The following is a 19,395-nucleotide window of genomic DNA, read 5'->3' as shown; positions in this document are numbered from 1 at the left end:
CAAATTCATTCTCTGCCAGCAGGTGGCGCTTTTAGCCAGGAACTGGTTTTCCCCGTAACCGCAGTAAACAAAGCAGCGCAGCACCTGACTTTGAAACTTGCAGCGCTCATATTTAATCAATTAAATAGCCTTTTGAAGTGTAAGCTATATCTCAATTTACATGTATATTTAGTTTTTTCACTGGAGCACCACCTGAGTCTTCTCCCATTTCTACCAGTGATCATTGTTTCTTTCCCACGGTACTCCCTGCACAGATATCAAAATACAGGAGAATCCTGGGAAAAACGGGAGGGTTGACAGGTATGCTTACCGATAGGTCAATTGGTTTATGTCATATGTGCATAGCCCACATTCCGAGGCACTATCTCTTTAAGAAAATGGGGAACTAGGGTGAAAACTTTCATTTCCTTCTTTGTTTTCTTAATAAAACCTACACGCAACTGTTCATGAGGCGAAAGTTTCATTAGAGGCTCGATTAGAATCTTAACGTTAGGTTTTAATCTTTCAAGACTTTGCAGCCTTTGCCACTAACGTTATAGCGTTCATCGTTTCCACTTTGGTGAGTTATATTTGCGCTTAGTTAATGCTTAATGTTTACTTCGCCTTGTGTGATCGTCAGGCTTCATTGCATATGCAACATTACCTATAAATGTGTTCAAATGTCGTGTTGACATCGAATTAATTCGTTTTGTACACCTGTTGTAGAGCTTCCGCCCACAATCCTTGTTTTTTATTAACTCCAGGAACAAGTTTATGTAATATTTATTCCACATTACAATCACACAGTCACCACAGTTTTCTCTTATTCTCCCTGTTCTTTGCTGTCATGTTCATTCCTTTTATTTTATCTTTAAAATATCGTCGTTTTTACCTTTGGCAGTGATCTTACCTGCATTACTGTGGTCAGAGAGCAGTGCGGCCGCCAGATGGCAGCAGTGATCACTGAAGATAACGTGTACAGCGAGGCTGAAGTGAACGGCGCGCCCCCTGCTGATGGAGATGATCAAGTGCTGCTGCGCGGTCCTGAGGGAAACATTCAGGGACAGGTAGCCATAGTCTTAAATCATGTAGGCTAGGATGTTTCTTCTGGTTCTTCTATTTCTTCTGCTGTAATGGCGACAAAACTGCTTGAAACGTTTTGTAAAAAAAATAATAATAATAAACAGATTAAATATTTAACCACTGTTAATTTCATGATTCCAGAAGTTTGTTCTTCAATAAAAACAACAGTGGTTTAGGGGACAGTACTTATGATGTAATTTAACATATTTTAATTGAGTCCTGAGTTTAATTATTTTAAGTTTTCTTGCAGCCTTTTTTTCTTTAAATACTCAGGATTTATATTTGTGATTTAGATATACTGAGGTACAATTAAATGTAAAAAAAATAACGAAACTTATTCTATTTTATATTTATTACAATATTTTCCTTGCACATTACATTACTGTTTTTAATGTTTTTGAAAGAAGTCTTTTAGCTTCACCAAGGTTGCATTTATTTGGTCAAAAATACAGTAAAAACAGTAATATTGTGAAATAGTATTACATTTTAAAATAACTGTTTTCTATTTCTCTATATTTTAAAATGTAATTTATTCCTGTGATGGCTTTTCATTTTTCCAGCAGTCATTACTGCAGTCATCAGTGTCACATGATTTCTTCTGCTCAAATAATATTTCTTATTATCAATGTTGAAAACAGTTTATATTTTTGTGGAAACTGTGACACATTTAGTTTTTTCAGGATTCTTTGATGAATAGAAATTTCATTTATTTGAAATACATATTTTTGTAACATTTTAAATGTCACTTTGATCAATTTAATGCATCCTTGCTGCATAAAATATTTCATTTCTCTCAGAAAATGTTATTGACTCCAGACTTTTTAAAAGTATTTTATATTAACAGCATAAAAACTTGAGTAAAATTTGATTAGAAAAAAAAATTAAATTCACACGGTCAATGTCACGAATGTGCTAAAAACGGCAGAATCTCAAACATTCCATTTTACCTCATGGCTTTTCATTGTTTAATTTTTTAAAACCCTGAAACTTTATGTCTGTATAAATGAACAAAAAAACAACAATCTTGAATTTTCAGAGTGGTCTCAGGCTTTTGGATCTTTTTTTCCATTGACAGGTGGAGGAGTTTCTCGGCCCACATCCTGACTACGATGAGGAGGAGGAGGAGCGCAAGTACTACAGACGAAAGAGGCTGGGTGTAGTGAAGAATGTGGTGGGGGCCAGTTGCGGAGGAATGCTCATCTACAGCGTTTACATGGGTCAGCCATTGCGCATCACACACCACAGGCACATAATATGATTCAGTCCAACGATGACCTCATACTCCTCAAAGTCTGCACGCTGCTTTATAAAAAGATCTTGCTCTAAATACGACATTGAGTAGGACTCTACTTATGTCACACTGTTGTATCAGTGTGATTTCATTATGCACTGTCTGCAGTGCAAATGAATATGACATGCTTTGTGGATAACATACTTCACTGACTCTTCACTCTTCTGGCCATTTTTAGCAAGTTCATTGGCATGCACACACACAAAGATGTCTCATTTGGTCTGAGACTGTGAAATTGAGGAACAGCTGACAAATCTGGGACATCTTGTCACATGCCAAAAACAAATACAGGTTTTTGGAGTGTTGTGCACGTTTCATCACGAGCTGTTTCTTTGTAGGTCTGTTACAGATGCAGTTAATTCTGCACTACGATGAGACCTACAGAGAGGTCAAGTATGGCACTTTAGGGCTGGAGGATATCGACAACAAAATGCTGATGGGCATCAACGTTACACCTATTGTCGGCCTGCTCTACACGCCGGTGCTCATTAGGTTGAGTTTATGTCTTTCCTTGCATTTCTGTTTTGGTCATAATCCTCATGCAACCCACGTTTTTCCGTTTTGCTCATTTAGTTTGGTTCTTTGGATGTTTGTCACCCACCGCCACAATTATTAGCAGCACTTCCTACTGTTCATCTACTGTCCACTTAATGCTTGAGCAGTTTTGGCACCAAAGGTCTTCTCACACCCGTGGTGTAAACTGAGAATGACATGTGATAATTACAGTCCAGTAATCCCACACCCTTTATTTTCCAATGTAATTGTATTTCTTTCTCAGATTTCTTGGCACTAAATGGATGATGTTCCTGGCATCAGGCATCTATGCTCTCTTTGTTTCAACCAATTACTGGGAGCGATACTACACTCTTGTACCGTCAGCTGTGGCCATTGGTGTTGTCATTGTTCCTCTTTGGGCATCACTGGGAAACTACATCACCAGGTGAGGGTGTTCAAAAGCTGAAGGTGCATAGAACATGTACACTATTGTTTGAAAGTTTGGGGTTAGAAAGATTTTTTTTGGAAGAAATTCTATGCTTTAAATTGATCAAGAGTAACAGTGAAGACATTTATAATGTTACAAAAAAATTTTTGATTTTAAATAAATGCTGTTCTTTTGAACTCTCCTTTTGAAGTAGACTTTGAACTTTGTAACTTTGCAGATCTTTTTTATGCTCAAACAGCAACATTACAGACTAACTAAAGTTGAAAAAGTGAAAAAGCATAATAGGACCTCTTTAAGAATCCTGAAAAAAAGTATAATAAGCATCACATCAGTTTCATCATTGATAATATAATAAGAAGAAGAAATGTGAGGACCAAATCAGCATATTATAATGATTTCTGAAGGATCATGTGAAGACTGGAGTAATGAATGCCTAAAATTGAGGTTTGTCATCACAGGAATAAATTACATGTTAAAATATATTAAAATACAAAACAGTGACTTTAAATTGTAGTGATATTTCACAATATTGCTGTTTTAAATAAGAGACTTCTTTCAGAAACATTTAAAAATCTTACATAACTTTTGAATAATAGTGTATGTGTCAATCATTTTAAGCATATTGCTATTTTGTTAGGAGTTTACAATATTTTATTCTACTTCTTTATTTTCCAAAAATGTATTTTGCATAGTATTGCAAAATAAAGCCAAACTGAAGATGCTGTTTATTATTGGCCGATATTAGAGATTTTTAAAAATGTATCTGTATCAGTCAATATTAGATATATATTTTGCAGTTACTAGCCATAACCTCAAAACAATTACTGGTATTGGTTAATTGGTTTCAAGCAGAATTGTAATAGTGGTGAATCCAGTAACGCTTTAGTATAGGGACCAATTCTCACTATTAACTAGTTGCTTATTAGCATGCCTATTATTAACATATTGGCTGTGTATTAGCACATATAAAGCATGACCATATTCTAAATCCTTAATCCTACCCAATGCCTAAACTTAACAACTACTAACTATTAATAAGCAGTAAATTAGGAGTTCATTGACGCAAAAGTCATAGTTAATGGTTTGTTAATACTAAGAACTAGACCTTAAAATAAAGTGTGACCATGAATCCTCTGTTGTGTAATATATTCAAAACATAAAAAAATGATCCCAGGTCTGTTTGAGAGACTATAACTAAGCCATTTGTAGGTTGATTTCCAATATTGCAACATCGACTCAATCAGCACTAGAAATGCTTGGTCATTATTTTTCAGATTATGCAGCTAGCAGTTCTCAGTTATACCTCCTCATGCATAAACAAGCATAAACAAAAGCTCACTACTGCATTATACACTCAGTTATTGAGTCTTTCTCAGATACAGATACAGCTAACTAACTACCCACCCACCCACTCCCACCTCTTTGTTTGTGTGTGGTCATCAGAATGGCCCAGCAGTATTATGAGTATGTGAACTACAAGGACGAACATGTCCAGGAGCAGAAGAAGCCCCCCAAAGGAGCCTTCCATTCTTACATCATCATTTTCCAGTCCGTCTTCTACATTGTTTTCCATGTGAGTAAAGATGAGCCTTTTCGGGCACTCTTAAAATGTGTGAAACGCTGTAAGTTGCAATAATTCACTATTAGTTAACCTGTGATTAGTTGTGTTTTCCCCTTTGCCATCATAACGGAAGCATTTATATGTATTCACAGCTGCGTGTGTGTATGTGTCGATGCCGGCTGCATATGTGGGTTTGTGCATTAATATGCAGCTATTTATAGCGTTCACTCTGTGTCTCTCTTCTCTCCTGCAGCTGAGTTTCGTGTTTGCCGAGTTCCCCATGGTGCTGTTCCTCAATAACTATCTGAATGATTACAAACACACTCTCTTCAAAGTCACACAGTGTGGTAAAGTCCTCTCTCTCGATCCTGTCCCCTTTTAGCTTTACACACTTACATTTTAAAGGCTAATGCGTCGTTCACAGATCGAGCAGCTGCTCAGTATGACATTTGCATTAGTTCTCATATCCTTTTATGAAGTTTTCATGTGCTTGATGCATAATGTTGAACGACGAATAGTCAAAAATTACTTCATGAAGTACTTCAAATTTTAAAAACTGAAGTGCTGCTGCATTCACTGGAGAGACTTTTAAAAAGAGAACGCTATTCACTTAGTTTTTTTGGGGGGGATATTTCTCGAAGTTATAACACTTATAAAAATATCTATAAAACTACCACATCAAACACAAGGTATAGATGGGTATATATATTCATAAAGGAGCACTGTGGAAAAACAATATAACACCTCAGCAGCTGTTGCTTGAATACCAATCAGACTTGCTAGAAAAATGAGTAACCCAAAGGCAGAAAAAGAACTATCTCAGTATGAGATTCATTGATATGTTTGTCGTTACGATTTTTGTGAAAAACATTGTTGTTTCTTTTTCTTATTCTCACCGAGGCTGCATTTATTTGATCAGAACACAGTAAAACCAGTATAACATTTTTCTATTTCAATAGATTTTAAAATGATGGCAAAGCTGAATTTTTAGCAGTCATTACTCCAGTTTTCAGTGTCAAATGATCCTTCAGAAATCATTATGTTATGCTGATTTGGTGCTGCTTAATATTTTTATGGAAACCATGTTTTCCAGGATTGTTCAAAAGAACAGCATTTATTTGAATTAGGTTTTGTGTGTGTAACAATTTAAAATACTTCACTGTCACTTTTGATTTGAATGCATCCTTGCTGAAAAAATGTATTCATTTCTTTAAAAAAAAAAAAAGTACTGACCCCAAACTTTTGAACAAATTAAGTTTAGATAGTTTTTCGGTTTTATAAAACAATATATGTATGGTTCAAAATTTAAGACAACACATATTTAATGCTATTTCATAAGTAATGCAGTAAACCAGTGGTGACTTCATACGTCCATTAAAATTCACCTTGGGACCAAGGGGTTAAAAGTAATTGCAAAAATCACTTAGTTCTCTAGAATAATATATTTCCAGATGCTACTTGGTTTGTTTATTTATTTATTTTTATCTAATTAATTGAAATATATTATGTATATGTAGATGTACATGTAGATGTATACAATGTATAGGCATGTATATGTATGCCTTAGAATGGCCTAAGTGTCCAAATACTTAAGCGAGTGAAATGCCAATTACTTGCACTACATTTACTTAATTACACCGAAAAGAAATGCACCTTAATCAATTCCATTTAACACCAAAGAAAAAAGTAAAAAATTTGATCAAAATCATCTTGAAGTTAGTTTCATGTGATGAGAAGATATCTTGCAAAATAAAATCAAATGTGTCGTGAATATTTACAGTTGGAAAAAATGTAGTCATTTGGCAATTAGAAACTTCACACTTCTGACTTCCTGCAAACTGGGGCAGCAGCACATCTGCTCTCCAGGGCTCTGCTATGTCTGGCTCTTCCTAGCTCTCAGCAGAGATGACGATAAGAGTTTTTTTTAAACCAGTATTTGGAATTGCAAAATAGCCAATAACGCCAAATCACCAGCAGCACTGCTTGACATGGAAAGTCACCCACTTGCCATATTGTAGAGTGAAAAACACTGAATAGAGAAAGAAGCAGTTTGAAGTCTGAAGTCTTTAAAAAATGTATGCATCCAGACCTAAAATGTAATATAAAACAGTCTTGTTCGATGCATTATTTTCTCTTGTCTCTTCTCATCCTCTCTCTCTCTCTCTCAGGAGCCTCAGGGAAAGGGGTGATAGAGAATTTAAATAAGACCGTTTTGCACAGCTTGCCTCGCTCTCTGTTGCTCATCGAGGTCGAGAGTGTGCTCATGGGAGCAGCCTTCCTCGCCATGCTCATCGTAAGACTGTCATCATCATCATCATCACTATTATATATATATATATATATATATAATTTGGATTATATCAGTGACTGAAACAGTCTGTAGTCAACAGCAATTTGACCTCCATAGTCATTTTACATAGATATTTTATTCTGAACCAAAGTAGGTTTGAGAATGTTATTTTGTTTTTAGTAACTCAATTGAAATATTTCACCAGAAATTAAAATTATTTAGCCTCATGTTATTCTGAATCCATTACATTTTCTGATAACACTTTATTTTAATTTGTCTTTGTTACACATTGGATGATACACATGGAAATAACACTAAATTATGCATAATTACAAGCAAGTAATTACTATACAAAGAATTAGTATAGTAAGTACATGTTGTTAATTGATATTGCTCAGTTCATATTTGTGTAATTACATGGTAACAAAGACACATTAAAATAATGAGTGACTTGACTTTTTCTTAAAAAAATAAAAAAAAGTCCTTATAATGAAAGTGAATGACTATCAAGCTACAGAATGACAAAAAAAAGTACCATACAATTATCATAAAGTGGTCCATACAACGCATGCACTATTTTCCAAGTATTTATGGGACAAACAAACCGAAATTTGATAATTTTTCAGGTTTGACGTCAATTGTTTATTCATTCTCTGTGAGTTTTCAAATTGGCATTAAAGTTTTATCAAAGTACAGTTTTTAGATATGTACAATAATATTTCAACCAAAACGTCTACCATATTAGTACGTAACACAAATAAGTGTGTGGAAAGAAAAAAATGTGGCTCAGGGTTCAACAATTGCTGACTATTCAAATAATTATTATAAAAGATCTCAATAATACTTAAAAAGTCAATTATGTTTTGAATTAATAACGTTTGACATCACTTGCATAATAAAAAAAGTTGACTGAAAATCTTGCTCTCTGGTTTGATATCAGCAACCTATATTTTGGACTGTTCCTCACACAAAGTTGGTTCATGCACTTTAAATATAATGCACGAGTGGTATGAACTACTTGTAATTCATCAAACTTCACCTTTCGTGTTCCATGTTAAACAAGAATTTTCATTTTGGAGTGAACTATCCCTTTTAACAGTGTGCTGCCAATGTTCCCTAACAGTTCCTGGTGTTGTGTGGAGCTGCATATCGGCCCACAGAAGAAATTGACCTTCGCAGCATTGGCTGGGGGAACATCTTCCAGCTGCCCTTCAAGCACTTACGAGACTACCGTCTCCGTCTGCTCTGTCCGTTCTTCATCTACTCTGGTTTTGAAATGCTCTTCGCCGTCCAGGGACTCATACTGGTGAGACAAAATAGACCGTGTAGCTGAAATACACAGGTAAAATTTGAATACCAAAAGTCACACAGTGTCAGCTCTCAGCACTGAGTATTTTTTAGCTTAACAAGACCATTTTTGGTTGCCATTCTACAATATTAAGCACCAAGGAAGAAGCAGGATTCTGCAAGTAAACCAATTTGCCTGGTATTTAGTTTAATTAAGCTATTAAAGGAACAGCGCACAATCACTCATTACCTAAACAGATTTTCTCCCTTTCTGTGCCTGTCTTTCTCAGTCATATGGAGTGTGTGCAGTAGGGATGGAGAAGCTGTGGTTGTTAGTTATGGTGTATGGTTTGTCATCCTCCATCTGTTCGGGCCTGTCCCTGACGCTGCTGCGCTTACCCAGGCCGATTATTCTTCTGGTGGGTGCCTTCGTGCACTTTGTGCTAATCATAACCCTTATGTGCTGGTCGCCCCAACCACAAACACCTAGCTATCTTCCATATCTGTTGGTGCTCTCCGCCCTGTGGGGTCTGGGAACTGCGCTCAACAAGACTGGACTGAGCAGTGAGTACAAATGCCATTTACACGTTAAGCTTACACCCATTTCAGAAAGACACACTCTAACATCAATGATATGACAACGTTGTTGTGTGTAGCTCTGCTGGGGATGCTGTATGAAGACAAGGAGCGACTAGACTTTGTTTTTACTATCTATCATTGGTGGCAGGCCATTGCAATCTTCATCGTCTATCTTTGGTCTGCAATGCCTATGCGGGTAAAGACTTTAATTTTTGCAGGTTTTGATTGCATACCTTGCATTTACTGTAACAGGACACTAGAAAAAAATAATTTGCTTTTAATTCACAAAATGTTCAGTTATGTCAATCATGGTTCCAACATATCACCCAAACAGATTTTTCCTTACAGTTGCTTCAGTTAAATCTCAGAAACCATAAGCATTAATATTTAAGTAACAAAATTCAATGTATTTTTTTAATATTAATATTATAAAACTATGTTTTGAATATGTACCTTTTATAAGACGTTGTCACACAAGAATGATTGAGTAAATACAGTCATTTAATGTTTAATGTTACGGTTAATTTCAGATTAAGTAACTAGCAGTTTAGTAAGGGAGTCAGTTGTCAACTCGGTAACAACTCGAATCAGTGAATGATTCACTGATTCAAACAAGCGATTTTGAAGCTGTTTCGTGAAACTTTTTGATTGAAGGTGCCTGATTGATTCCTGTTTAAAGTTTTCCAGTCATTTCAATAGGAACCCACACGATCGGGGAATTTTGAATAAGGACGAATGATTTCCCCTCTACAGATTTCACATCTGGTTCAGTTGGTCATGCGAATTTGCGATATTGGCCAGTTGTTTGGTTCGAAATTGACCTCTATGTGAGTTGTGCTTTTTATATCACTATACTATTGACAGTTGCCAATGGACCATTTTTTTTCCACAAAATTTCACTAATGTGACCACACTTTAACTTGTTAAAAAGAATCAATGCATAAGGGTTTTTAGTTTGTGAATTGGACATCACACTGTTATTGAGTACAGAAAACACTGATACCTGATGAAAACACATTAAACTATTGTCAAATGCTTTTTGTGGCATTTTGATGGGCAGTTTAGTCTCAGTCTTGAGTTCTGTCTAAAGGTGCAGTCACATTAGCGATATTGCAGCAAAAAAGAGTAGCAAAGTAATGTATGAAGCACTGCTCACGCAGAAGTTACTTCAAACTAAGCAGCTTTCTGTTGTCCATTAGCATGACCAACAAACATTGCAAAATCTGTGTTGGGGGCTTTTTCACTCTTGCACAAAACTACCGACAGCACAGATTCCTATTGAAACGACTGGATTTTGTTCACGAAATTCAGCTAATCAACAGTATACGGGACCGCACCTCAATATGTGGAGATGTATTCACATTTTTTTATTTACATTAATCGGTGTTTAAAAATAGTGATTAAGTCAGCTGCACATTCTCTCTGGTCTCTTTTTAAGGCTAAGCTTGGACTCCTGTTGTTGACTCTCATAGTGGCATGTTTCTGCTACGTGCAAATGGAGCGTCGCCTGGCGAAGAAAATTCCGTTCAGGTTGCCACGGATTCCCCGTCCACGACACAAGGTAATTCAGCTATTAATGTGTCCGTGTGAGTCTGTGGGGGCTTTAAAGTGATTTTCTAAAAGAAACAGCCTGTTAGTGTTAAAAGTAGAATTAATTTATTCTGTAAAATAAAAAAATGAAAGTTTCCAGGTTCAAAACAACTGTATTGGCAGAACCTGTTGATTACCACAGACAATAATTTTGAGTCATCCTCAATTTGTAAAACCAAAACAAAAATGCATTTACTATGTCTATTGTCTATGTCTAAATGTTGAGTGAAATGATAAATTTCTACACTATCCTTTCATTGTTGAGACTACTGTTCTAGGTGGATAGACTTCTGCATTTGTCATTATTATACTTCCATATCACTCTCATTGCTAATGTCTCACATTACTATCCTATTCCTCAAAGGTCAAAGGTTACCGATACCTTGAGGAAGAAAATTCTGATGAATCTGACACCGATCTGAGTGATGCTGATGATGATGAGAAAGATGAGGATGAGAGAGGGTTAGTTGAGGAGGACAGAAATACAGACGTCGATTCCCAGGGTTCACCAGGACCGGAGAGGAGCAGGGTTAGGGACCGCAGGAGGAAACACGACAACGCTGCCTACGAACAGGCAGGAGAGAGAGAGGACTATGTCCAACACTTAAGGGACTAGAAAAGGAGAGGTGAAAAGGTGAGGAGATTGGAACGAGATGAGATGTTGTTGTAAAATACTGAATAGCCAGATTGAAAGAGAAGCGATGGTATAGGAAACATTTACTCACTTTTATATTAAATAAGACTTTTTTTCCTTTGGAAAGAAAAAGTGTGGGCCACCAATGAGAAAATGAAGGTCAGAAAGTAGTTCACAGTGGAAAAAAAAAGAAGTGAACCAAGCATTTCATCGAAATGGGAAGTGAAAAGAGGAAACTGCAGATACCTTGTAAGGTTAGGTGGTTTTGTTGCCATAGAAATGGATATTCTCCATTTTGAACTTGGTCAAGGTGATGTGCTCGAGTTGTGTGTTTCATTCTAATTCCTTTCTGTGCGCTGTAATTATTTATCCAATACATATCGCTTTTCCTCATTGTAACTGAAGAACCAAAGTTCTCTCCATTTAAAAAAAGTGTTACATTTCGTTTACATTTATGATGTTATAAAACATATATTTGCAATAAACATAAAATAGAAGATATATGATTAAAAATGCTGCTTTTGCCACTTTTAGAATGTTTTTAACCAGTGTTTGATGTGTTAGAATGTGAATGCGATTGATCCAAGAATACCGCAGTTCATTTATTTAGTGTACATTAGTGTACAGTTTGTAGTGTTTCTCTTTAATCTGCATTGGAAAGGTGGTCAGAATGGGAAAATCAATAATAATAATAATATATTTTTTTAATACTTTACCTCGTCCGCAGCATAACACACCTTATTGTGTATTGGTGCCTTATTTCTGTCATAAAACATTTACTAGATATAATATATTGAATATATTGAAACACCTGTAGTGATTTGCAGGTCTTTCACGTCTGTTATAATAGTGGTTTTTAGCATGTGTTATATATATGTAGTCTGAAATCATTAAAAAATTGAGTACTGTTACAATCTTTTTGAGAACAGGCAAAAAGACAAAAATGCTAGTTTGAGGTGAGTGTGTATTTATTAGTCAACCGTTGTCCTCCTCTCCTCAGAATGCTCTAACACACACTCCCATCTGTCCCCATATGGCACTCAAACGTCACAGAGACGTGACATGTCTGCATATACAGATACACATCTTGCCTTGATTGACAGATTTTTACTCTCCAGTGTCCCCCACTGTGCTTCTGTTGTATAGAATATTAGTCTCTTATGAATATTGTTCATACAAGCTACTACTTTACCTTGGATCACATGTGGGGATGTATGTGCGTTTATGAATGTGAGCTGGTGCATTTTCTTGAACGAGCATTGATGTGTATCTGTACATGCGTGGATTTTTTTTTTATTCGTCTAGTACTGGAGTACCATAAGTGGAAACTATGTGCAATCAGTGAAGGTCTTACAATTTGCCACACTGCACCTCATAAAGTGACTGCTGCTAGAATGACTGGTGTGACTATTCTGCTTCCAAACTATGCACGCTTTCCATTTCCTTCCATTCGCCTCAGGCATTACTGCTGGATTCTGCGGATGGACTGGATCTGAGGGGTCTGGCAGTGGGAGCCCCAGTCCCTCCAGTGCTGGTAGTCGCCGCTGTGCCTGTCACACTCCATAACGTACTGCTGTCCTCGATAGCCAGGGTACATTTAAAAAAAGTGTTACATTTCGTTTACATTTATGATGTTATAAAACATATATTTGCAATAAACATAAAATAGAAGATATATGATTAAAAATGCTGCTTTTGCCACTTTTAGAATGTTTTTAACCAGTGTTTGATGTGTTAGAATGTGAATGCGATTGATCCAAGAATACCGCAGTTCATTTATTTAGTGTACATTAGTGTACAGTTTGTAGTGTTTCTCTTTAATCTGCATTGGAAAGGTGGTCAGAATGGGAAAATCAATAATAATAATAATATTTTTTTTTAATACTTTACCTCGTCCGCAGCATAACACACCTTATTGTGTATTGGTGCCTTATTTCTGTCATAAAACATTTACTAGATATAATATATTGAATATATTGAAACACCTGTAGTGATTTGCAGGTCTTTCACGTCTGTTATAATAGTGGTTTTTAGCATGTGTTATATATATGTAGTCTGAAATCATTAAAAAATTGAGTACTGTTACAATCTTTTTGAGAACAGGCAAAAAGACAAAAATGCTAGTTTGAGGTGAGTGTGTATTTATTAGTCAACCGTTGTCCTCCTCTCCTCAGAATGCTCTAACACACACTCCCATCTGTCCCCATATGGCACTCAAACGTCACAGAGACGTGACATGTCTGCATATACAGATACACATCTTGCCTTGATTGACAGATTTTTACTCTCCAGTGTCCCCCACTGTGCTTCTGTTGTATAGAATATTAGTCTCTTATGAATATTGTTCATACAAGCTACTACTTTACCTTGGATCACATGTGGGGATGTATGTGCGTTTATGAATGTGAGCTGGTGCATTTTCTTGAACGAGCATTGATGTGTATCTGTACATGCGTGGATTTTTTTTTTATTCGTCTAGTACTGGAGTACCATAAGTGGAAACTATGTGCAATCAGTGAAGGTCTTACAATTTGCCACACTGCACCTCATAAAGTGACTGCTGCTAGAATGACTGGTGTGACTATTCTGCTTCCAAACTATGCACGCTTTCCATTTCCTTCCATTCGCCTCAGGCATTACTGCTGGATTCTGCGGATGGACTGGATCTGAGGGGTCTGGCAGTGGGAGCCCCAGTCCCTCCAGTGCTGGTAGTCGCCGCTGTGCCTGTCACACTCCATAACGTACTGCTGTCCTCGATAGCCAGGGTACTCGTAACACGCAAAGCTGCAGGGAAAGAGACCATGACAGGAAATGAGGAGGTAAAGCGACTGAATACAATATGACAAGCTGTGTGGAAGGGAATTAAATACGTTTTTCAATAGAAGGCAAGAATCTTGAATTAATAAATTCAGCTGGATTCTAATGTACATTAGAAATCTAGGTAACACCTTTAGTTTAGGGACCAATTCTCACTATTAAAGGCACAATATGTAAGATTTATTTATTAAAATATCCAAAAACCACTAGAACAGAGTATTTTGCTGACTTGTGTACTTACATTATCCCAAATGTTTCGAAGAATGTTTAAATCCAGAGAAATAAGCCATTTTAACTAGTGACACGGACCGTGTCCATAGTGTCATTGTATCGCCTGCCAATGACGTCATAACCCCTCGATTTCCGGTTTTGTTTTGTAGAAAACATGGAAACACCAAAGACGCTTTAATATGTTGTGCGTTTTAATAGACCGGTGACGACCGCACAGAGTAGCATTATAACAGAACTTTCAAATGTATCTAGTGTGATAAAACAGCGCTGCTTTACCCCACATACGCACGATCGGAAGGAGCGAAAGCGGTCGACTGTGGCATAATAAAAGCTCCACTGCTTTCGAGCCGTATATTGACTGTTTATAAGTACTTATAAAGTACATATTCTGCATGAACATATTCTACATCCCTTAATCCTACCCAATACCTAAACTTAATAACTACCTTACTAACTATTAATAAGCGGTTATTAGAAGTTTACTGAGGCAAAAGTCTTAGTTAATAGTGAGAATTGGACCATCAAATAAAGTGTGACTGAAATGGAATACTTAAAATAATCATAATTAGACTTGCCTATGCCCCATGGGAGTATGGGATGTTTTTCTCCTGTTTTATCACCTAACAGATGAAAACTGCAAGCCCTTCTTCCATGTACGGTATGGTAAATTATCACTGGGTTAAATGATCAGTTTCTGTGATGACATGCACTGAAATGTTGATATAATGTCATTACATAACCGATGTGGCAGTCACAGGTACAGTATTGCTGTTATGTGAGTGCGTCTGATGCACCAAGTGTGGAATGTGCAGTCGAAGAAAGATCTTTCATCGGACAGTATGTTACACTGGACTGTATTGTGAAAGCAAAAACATTAACACTTCACAAGCACAAGGACTAGATACTATGAGCCAATGACGCAGATGACTGTGTTGTAAGTGTATCGTCAGCACAGCTGTTGAGCATGAAAAATGTGCAGTTCAGGAGAACAGTAGTTTGGCATTAATGGTGTTTTGTCGACCCTTACTCACGCGCCACACTGCACATGCATGGAGCCCACTTGCTTGTCACACCAGCCCATGGCCTGAAGAGATGGGTAATCGTCACACAGCTCTACATTGCGGCCCAGGAAGTTCTCCTTCTCATAGATGACCATGCGACTGCTCTGGTGGTCCTACAAATGGAAGGAACAGTGGCGGAAGGAAGAAAAGGAAGAAAAAAAACAGCATGGTTTTAATGAGAGATACTGTTTGCTTGAATGAAGTTGAGCACTTCAAAACCACCAAAAACATCACATTCACCATCAGTCTCTATGGTGTTTTTTCTTACAACTGTTCTATAGGTTTTTTTAATAAGGTTTCTAACAGGTTATGGTGCATTTATATGCAGTTGCTAAGGTGTTTTTAATGTTGCTGCACTCAAAAATAAAGCTTCCAAATGGGGTTTTCACAGGGAGCCACAGAAGAAACATTCTGGGTTCCCCAAAGAGCCTGACAAGTTCTTAAAAGAACCATTTTTTCTTAGTGTGAGAACATTTTAATAATCCGAAGAACCTTTTTCCACTTGAAGTAACCTTTTGTGCAATGGAAAGGTTCCATGGATGTTAAAGGTTCTTCATGAAACCATCGATGCCAATAAAGAACCTTTATTTTTAAGTGTGTATGTGGTTGCTTAACCAAAAGAGTCTATGATTTTCTGAGATATGGCTCAGCTCTTTCCTTCATTGTAGGAGATGTCCTCACTTTGTTTTATTATCAGGAAAAAATCAGTCCAATTCCTTAGAAAAATTAGAGAATAAAAGACTTTCAAAGCATCAGAATGTGCTCACACACTCACAGCGCTGCATATGGGGCGCAGTGACATCATCCTCTCCACATGATAGCCCAGACTGCCGCTATAGGCGTCCCAATGAGGATATTCTCCTTTTTCCAGGACAAACTGCTGCCCCTGGAAGTCATGGTGCTCGTATCCCACCCAGCTGCACAGAATTAAGGAGAACTTAACATTTATAAAGTATTTACAAGAGGGTTGAGCTATTTATGATGTTTTGTTTTCATTTTAAAAAATGCATGTGTTAAGGTATTATTATAAGCATTGTGCCCATATTGTGGGATTTTTTTTTTTTGCCTTTGTTTTTCTGAGTCACCTACAGGAAGCAATTCTCAAGTAATCTTGAGGCATCTCAGTCATTTTCATAATTTATTGGAAAGCACACTTCTCAACACACATTTTAAATAATCTCAGGATGAAACACTCAAAAGCTTTCAAAAACATCTAAAACTGTAATTTCCTTACTAACTGGCAAGATTTTGCAATCATTAACACAGAGTGGGCGACTCACGCGCCGCTCTCCACACGGACAGGGCGGATGTTGTCAAACCCACGCTCCTGGACGTTGCGGCACTCTGAGGTGAGCTTCTGACATTTACCTTGGAAATGCTCCTGCTCGAACACGGTCACCTGACAAACATGCACATGTCACAGCTTCGTTTTCTAATTTGGAGAAATGTCTCTCTCCTACACACTCAACCACTGGCCTCCTCTCATTTCATTATGTCCTCTATATTTAAAGGGATAATTTTCCCAAAAATGAAAATTCTGTCATCCTTTACTCACCCTCAAGTTGTTCCAATCCTGTATGGATGTCTTTTTTTCTCCTGAACACAAGGGAAGATGTTTTGAATAATGTGGGTAACCAAGCAGTTGCTAGTCCTCACTGACTTCCATAGTATGAAAAAAAAATACTATGGAAGCAAATGGGGACCAGAAACTGTTTGGTTACCCACATTCTTCAAAACATCTTCTTTTGTGTTCCAGAGAAGAAAGAAATTCATATAGGATGGAGCAACTTGAAGTTGTTCATTTCCGGCTGAACTATCCCTTTAAATAATACTGAATTCTTCTCATGCTTCTGCACATAATGACAAGAAGCAGCAGCAGCAGCAACCATCCACAGACCATTCATCTATAAAGTCTCAAAATCAATACCTAAGCAGAGGAAACCTAATTTAAATTATTGATAGTTTGGCGCCTGTTTCTCACTCTCAGACAGAGAATCAATAGCTTGTTTCTCACTATTTCATTGTTCTTCTCACTTGAGAGAAAGAGTGGTAAGGTTTTTACCTTAAAGCAAGGAGCCATGTCTATCCCAGTAGTTGATGGGTTTGTTTGGATCTTAGTAACTCTGTTCGTCTTCTTTCCTGCACAAGAGCGAAGGCTGAAAACTTCTTCAAACATATTTGACAAACTTTGGGAGATGTACAGTTATGTAGAGAAAGGAAACAATGAAATCGCATCATATGACCCCTTTAAGGTTGTGCACAAATCTGGCAAAGAAGTTCCCATGACAGCTCATTTGATGCTGGTCATATTTTGTTAATAAGCAACAGTCAAGGTAACGAAGTGCAATTTAACGTAATCCTTAGCTGTTAGAAATTAATTTGAGCTTTTTTCTTCATATGTACATTTCCATAAAACCCTCATCCAATCTATTACTCTAAATTTATCTTACCTTAAATCTCCACCTGTCCTATTGTACAGTGATGCTCGTCAGTGAGGAGGAGTTTTTATGATTATTTGACGCTTCTATTTTATAGCGACCATCAAAGCTGGGTGGACGTCGCGACGCTGAAATTGATGGAAGAATCTGTGAGGGTGTGTGTGTGTGTGTGTGTTTGGGTGTGTTATCATTGTCTTTATTGGGAATCCAGAGTAGTGGAGCATTTTGCGCCGTCAGCGCATTGGATTTGATGGAGCCGTGAGCGTGCGCGCGCCCATGGTTCGTGTGAATGCAGACACTATTGATTCGCACAATGGAGCGCAAGCGGCTATATTCCTATCGGTCAGCACAGTGCATCGTATGCTACACAATGAGCGGCCTATATGTGGAGAATACAGGGATTTGACCCACTGCATACAGTGAACGTCCACTCTTTCAAAGCTCCCAGGAACATGTCTGTAGTTTGTCTGCTGTCCTAAGGTTTGGAAGACAGCCACAGCAGTTTAGTAATTTTTAGAAAGCTCAACCATGGCGAATTCACAAATTCATATTTGGGAATAGCCATATAAACATTGATTTATTAAGTTTTTTTTTGTTTGTTTTTTTTTAGATTTTATTTTATTTTTTTCACTTTGAGGTTTAAAATAATTTGTTGTAGGTCCTTTTGTAAGTTCAAGGATTTTTTCTTCCTTTCTTTTTCTGTTTTACAGAAACATCGTAACTTAGAATTATATCTGTGTAATAACCATGGTAATTTCACTTAGGAAATATAACTTTTTCAAATCTTAAATGAAGAACTGAGGAAGATTCTGTAATACAACCAGATATTTTTCCTTTATAATCAAGCATACTAGAATAAATTCATCATAAATCGGTAAACCACACTTTAGGATGTAGTGTTGCCATAGGACCATGTGTTACATACTGGCTGCTCCTCATTGACCCATGGCCCATAACCCATGACCTAGAAGTGTTAAGGTGATGGGAATGTGGTTTTGTAATAGATTACTATTGCTCACTGTTTACTGAATACGAATGCCGTTTAAAAATGCATGAAAAATACATGAAATGGTAGGAATTAAGGATCTCACCATGCATCCCCCCCCCCACACACCCACACACACACACACACAATTTTGTCTAAAATATCTTATTGTGTCATCAGACTGACACCTGGAGGAGTGGCGGCACTGGCTGGAGGGAGCAAACCATCCGTTCACAGTCATTACCGACCACAAAAATCTCCAATACCTCAGAGAAGCCAAGAGACTTAACCCACGCCAAGCCCGCTGGGCATTGTTCTACACCAGGTTTCAGTTCACCATCACCTATCGTCCCGGGAATTGTAACAATAAAGCCGACGCCCTCTCATGCATGCACTCCCCAGACACCCCTTCCGATCCTGAGCCCATTCTCCCTCCAGCCCTGATTGTAAGCCCCATTCAATGGAACATTCAATAAACCATCCTGTCTTTCACTTACCCGTTGTGTCTGGCCTTGCTTTATGACAGGCATAGAGGAGAAACAATGTACAAAATAATGTGGAAAATAATGTTTTTTTACCTTAAACCGCATAAACACATTTCATTACACCAAATACACAAAATAATG

The 19,395-nt window shown here is 37.3% G+C and overlaps 2 protein-coding genes across 4 annotated transcripts; one reads left to right on the top strand and one right to left on the bottom strand.

Annotated features, from left to right (window-relative positions):
- Positions 1-379: 379 nt before the first annotated feature.
- LOC107746565 (protein unc-93 homolog B1-like) lies at positions 380-11,687 on the top strand. Of its 2 annotated transcripts, none has more exons than XM_016560837.1 (13): positions 380-559; positions 881-1,046; positions 2,138-2,279; positions 2,692-2,845; positions 3,132-3,293; positions 4,740-4,869; positions 5,111-5,204; positions 7,026-7,150; positions 8,271-8,453; positions 8,725-8,998; positions 9,091-9,209; positions 10,486-10,574; positions 10,968-11,105. In XM_016560837.1, the coding sequence occupies exons 2-13, from the start codon at positions 927-929 to the stop codon at positions 11,023-11,025; spliced, it is 1,650 nt and encodes a 549-aa protein (XP_016416323.1). In that variant the 5' UTR covers positions 380-559; positions 881-926; the 3' UTR covers positions 11,026-11,105. The 2 variants fall into 2 exon arrangements, with proteins under 2 accessions (XP_016416323.1, XP_016416317.1); XM_016560831.1 differs by having other exon boundaries at positions 381-559; positions 10,452-10,574; positions 10,968-11,687.
- Positions 11,688-12,183: 496 nt separating this feature from the next.
- LOC107746552 (beta-crystallin A3-like) lies at positions 12,184-17,958 on the bottom strand. Of its 2 annotated transcripts, XM_016560819.1 has the most exons (7): positions 17,797-17,958; positions 17,409-17,485; positions 16,627-16,745; positions 16,122-16,263; positions 15,317-15,459; positions 13,990-14,021; positions 12,184-12,815 (listed from the first exon to the last, which is right to left on the bottom strand). In XM_016560819.1, exons 2-7 carry the CDS (start codon positions 17,424-17,426, stop codon positions 12,700-12,702), a joined length of 570 nt encoding a protein of 189 aa, XP_016416305.1. In that variant the 5' UTR covers positions 17,427-17,485; positions 17,797-17,958; the 3' UTR covers positions 12,184-12,699. The 2 variants fall into 2 exon arrangements, with proteins under 2 accessions (XP_016416305.1, XP_016416297.1); XM_016560811.1 differs by lacking the exon at positions 12,184-12,815 and having other exon boundaries at positions 13,362-14,021; positions 17,797-17,955.
- Between the last annotated feature and the right edge of the window lie 1,437 nt (positions 17,959-19,395).

Source organism: Sinocyclocheilus rhinocerous, unplaced genomic scaffold (genome assembly GCF_001515625.1).
Source record: "Sinocyclocheilus rhinocerous isolate Xijiao unplaced genomic scaffold, SAMN03320098_v1.1 scaffold2026, whole genome shotgun sequence".
Lineage (NCBI taxonomy): Eukaryota > Metazoa > Chordata > Actinopteri > Cypriniformes > Cyprinidae > Sinocyclocheilus > Sinocyclocheilus rhinocerous.
The sequence above is the reverse complement of the archived record's forward strand: the minus strand, read 5'-3'. Positions and strand labels throughout refer to the sequence as shown.

Bases quoted from the DNA above. Each gene is read 5' to 3' on its own strand.
- LOC107746552 (XM_016560819.1), bottom strand. The intron at 16,264-16,626 runs GTGAGTCGCCCA...AATTCTGTGCAG, and splicing joins GTCCGTGTGGAGAGCGGCGC to CTGGGTGGGATACGAGCACC. The intron at 12,816-13,989 runs GACAGCAGTACG...CTGGCTATCGAG, and splicing joins CGAGTACCCTGGCTATCGAG to GACAGCAGTACGTTATGGAG.
- LOC107746565 (XM_016560831.1), top strand. From the start codon at position 927: ATGGCAGCAGTGATCACTGAAGATAACGTGTACAGCGAGGCTGAAGTG. The intron at 3,294-4,739 runs GTGAGGGTGTTC...TGTGGTCATCAG, and splicing joins CTGGGAAACTACATCACCAG to AATGGCCCAGCAGTATTATG. The intron at 4,870-5,110 runs GTGAGTAAAGAT...TCTCTCCTGCAG, and splicing joins TCTTCTACATTGTTTTCCAT to CTGAGTTTCGTGTTTGCCGA.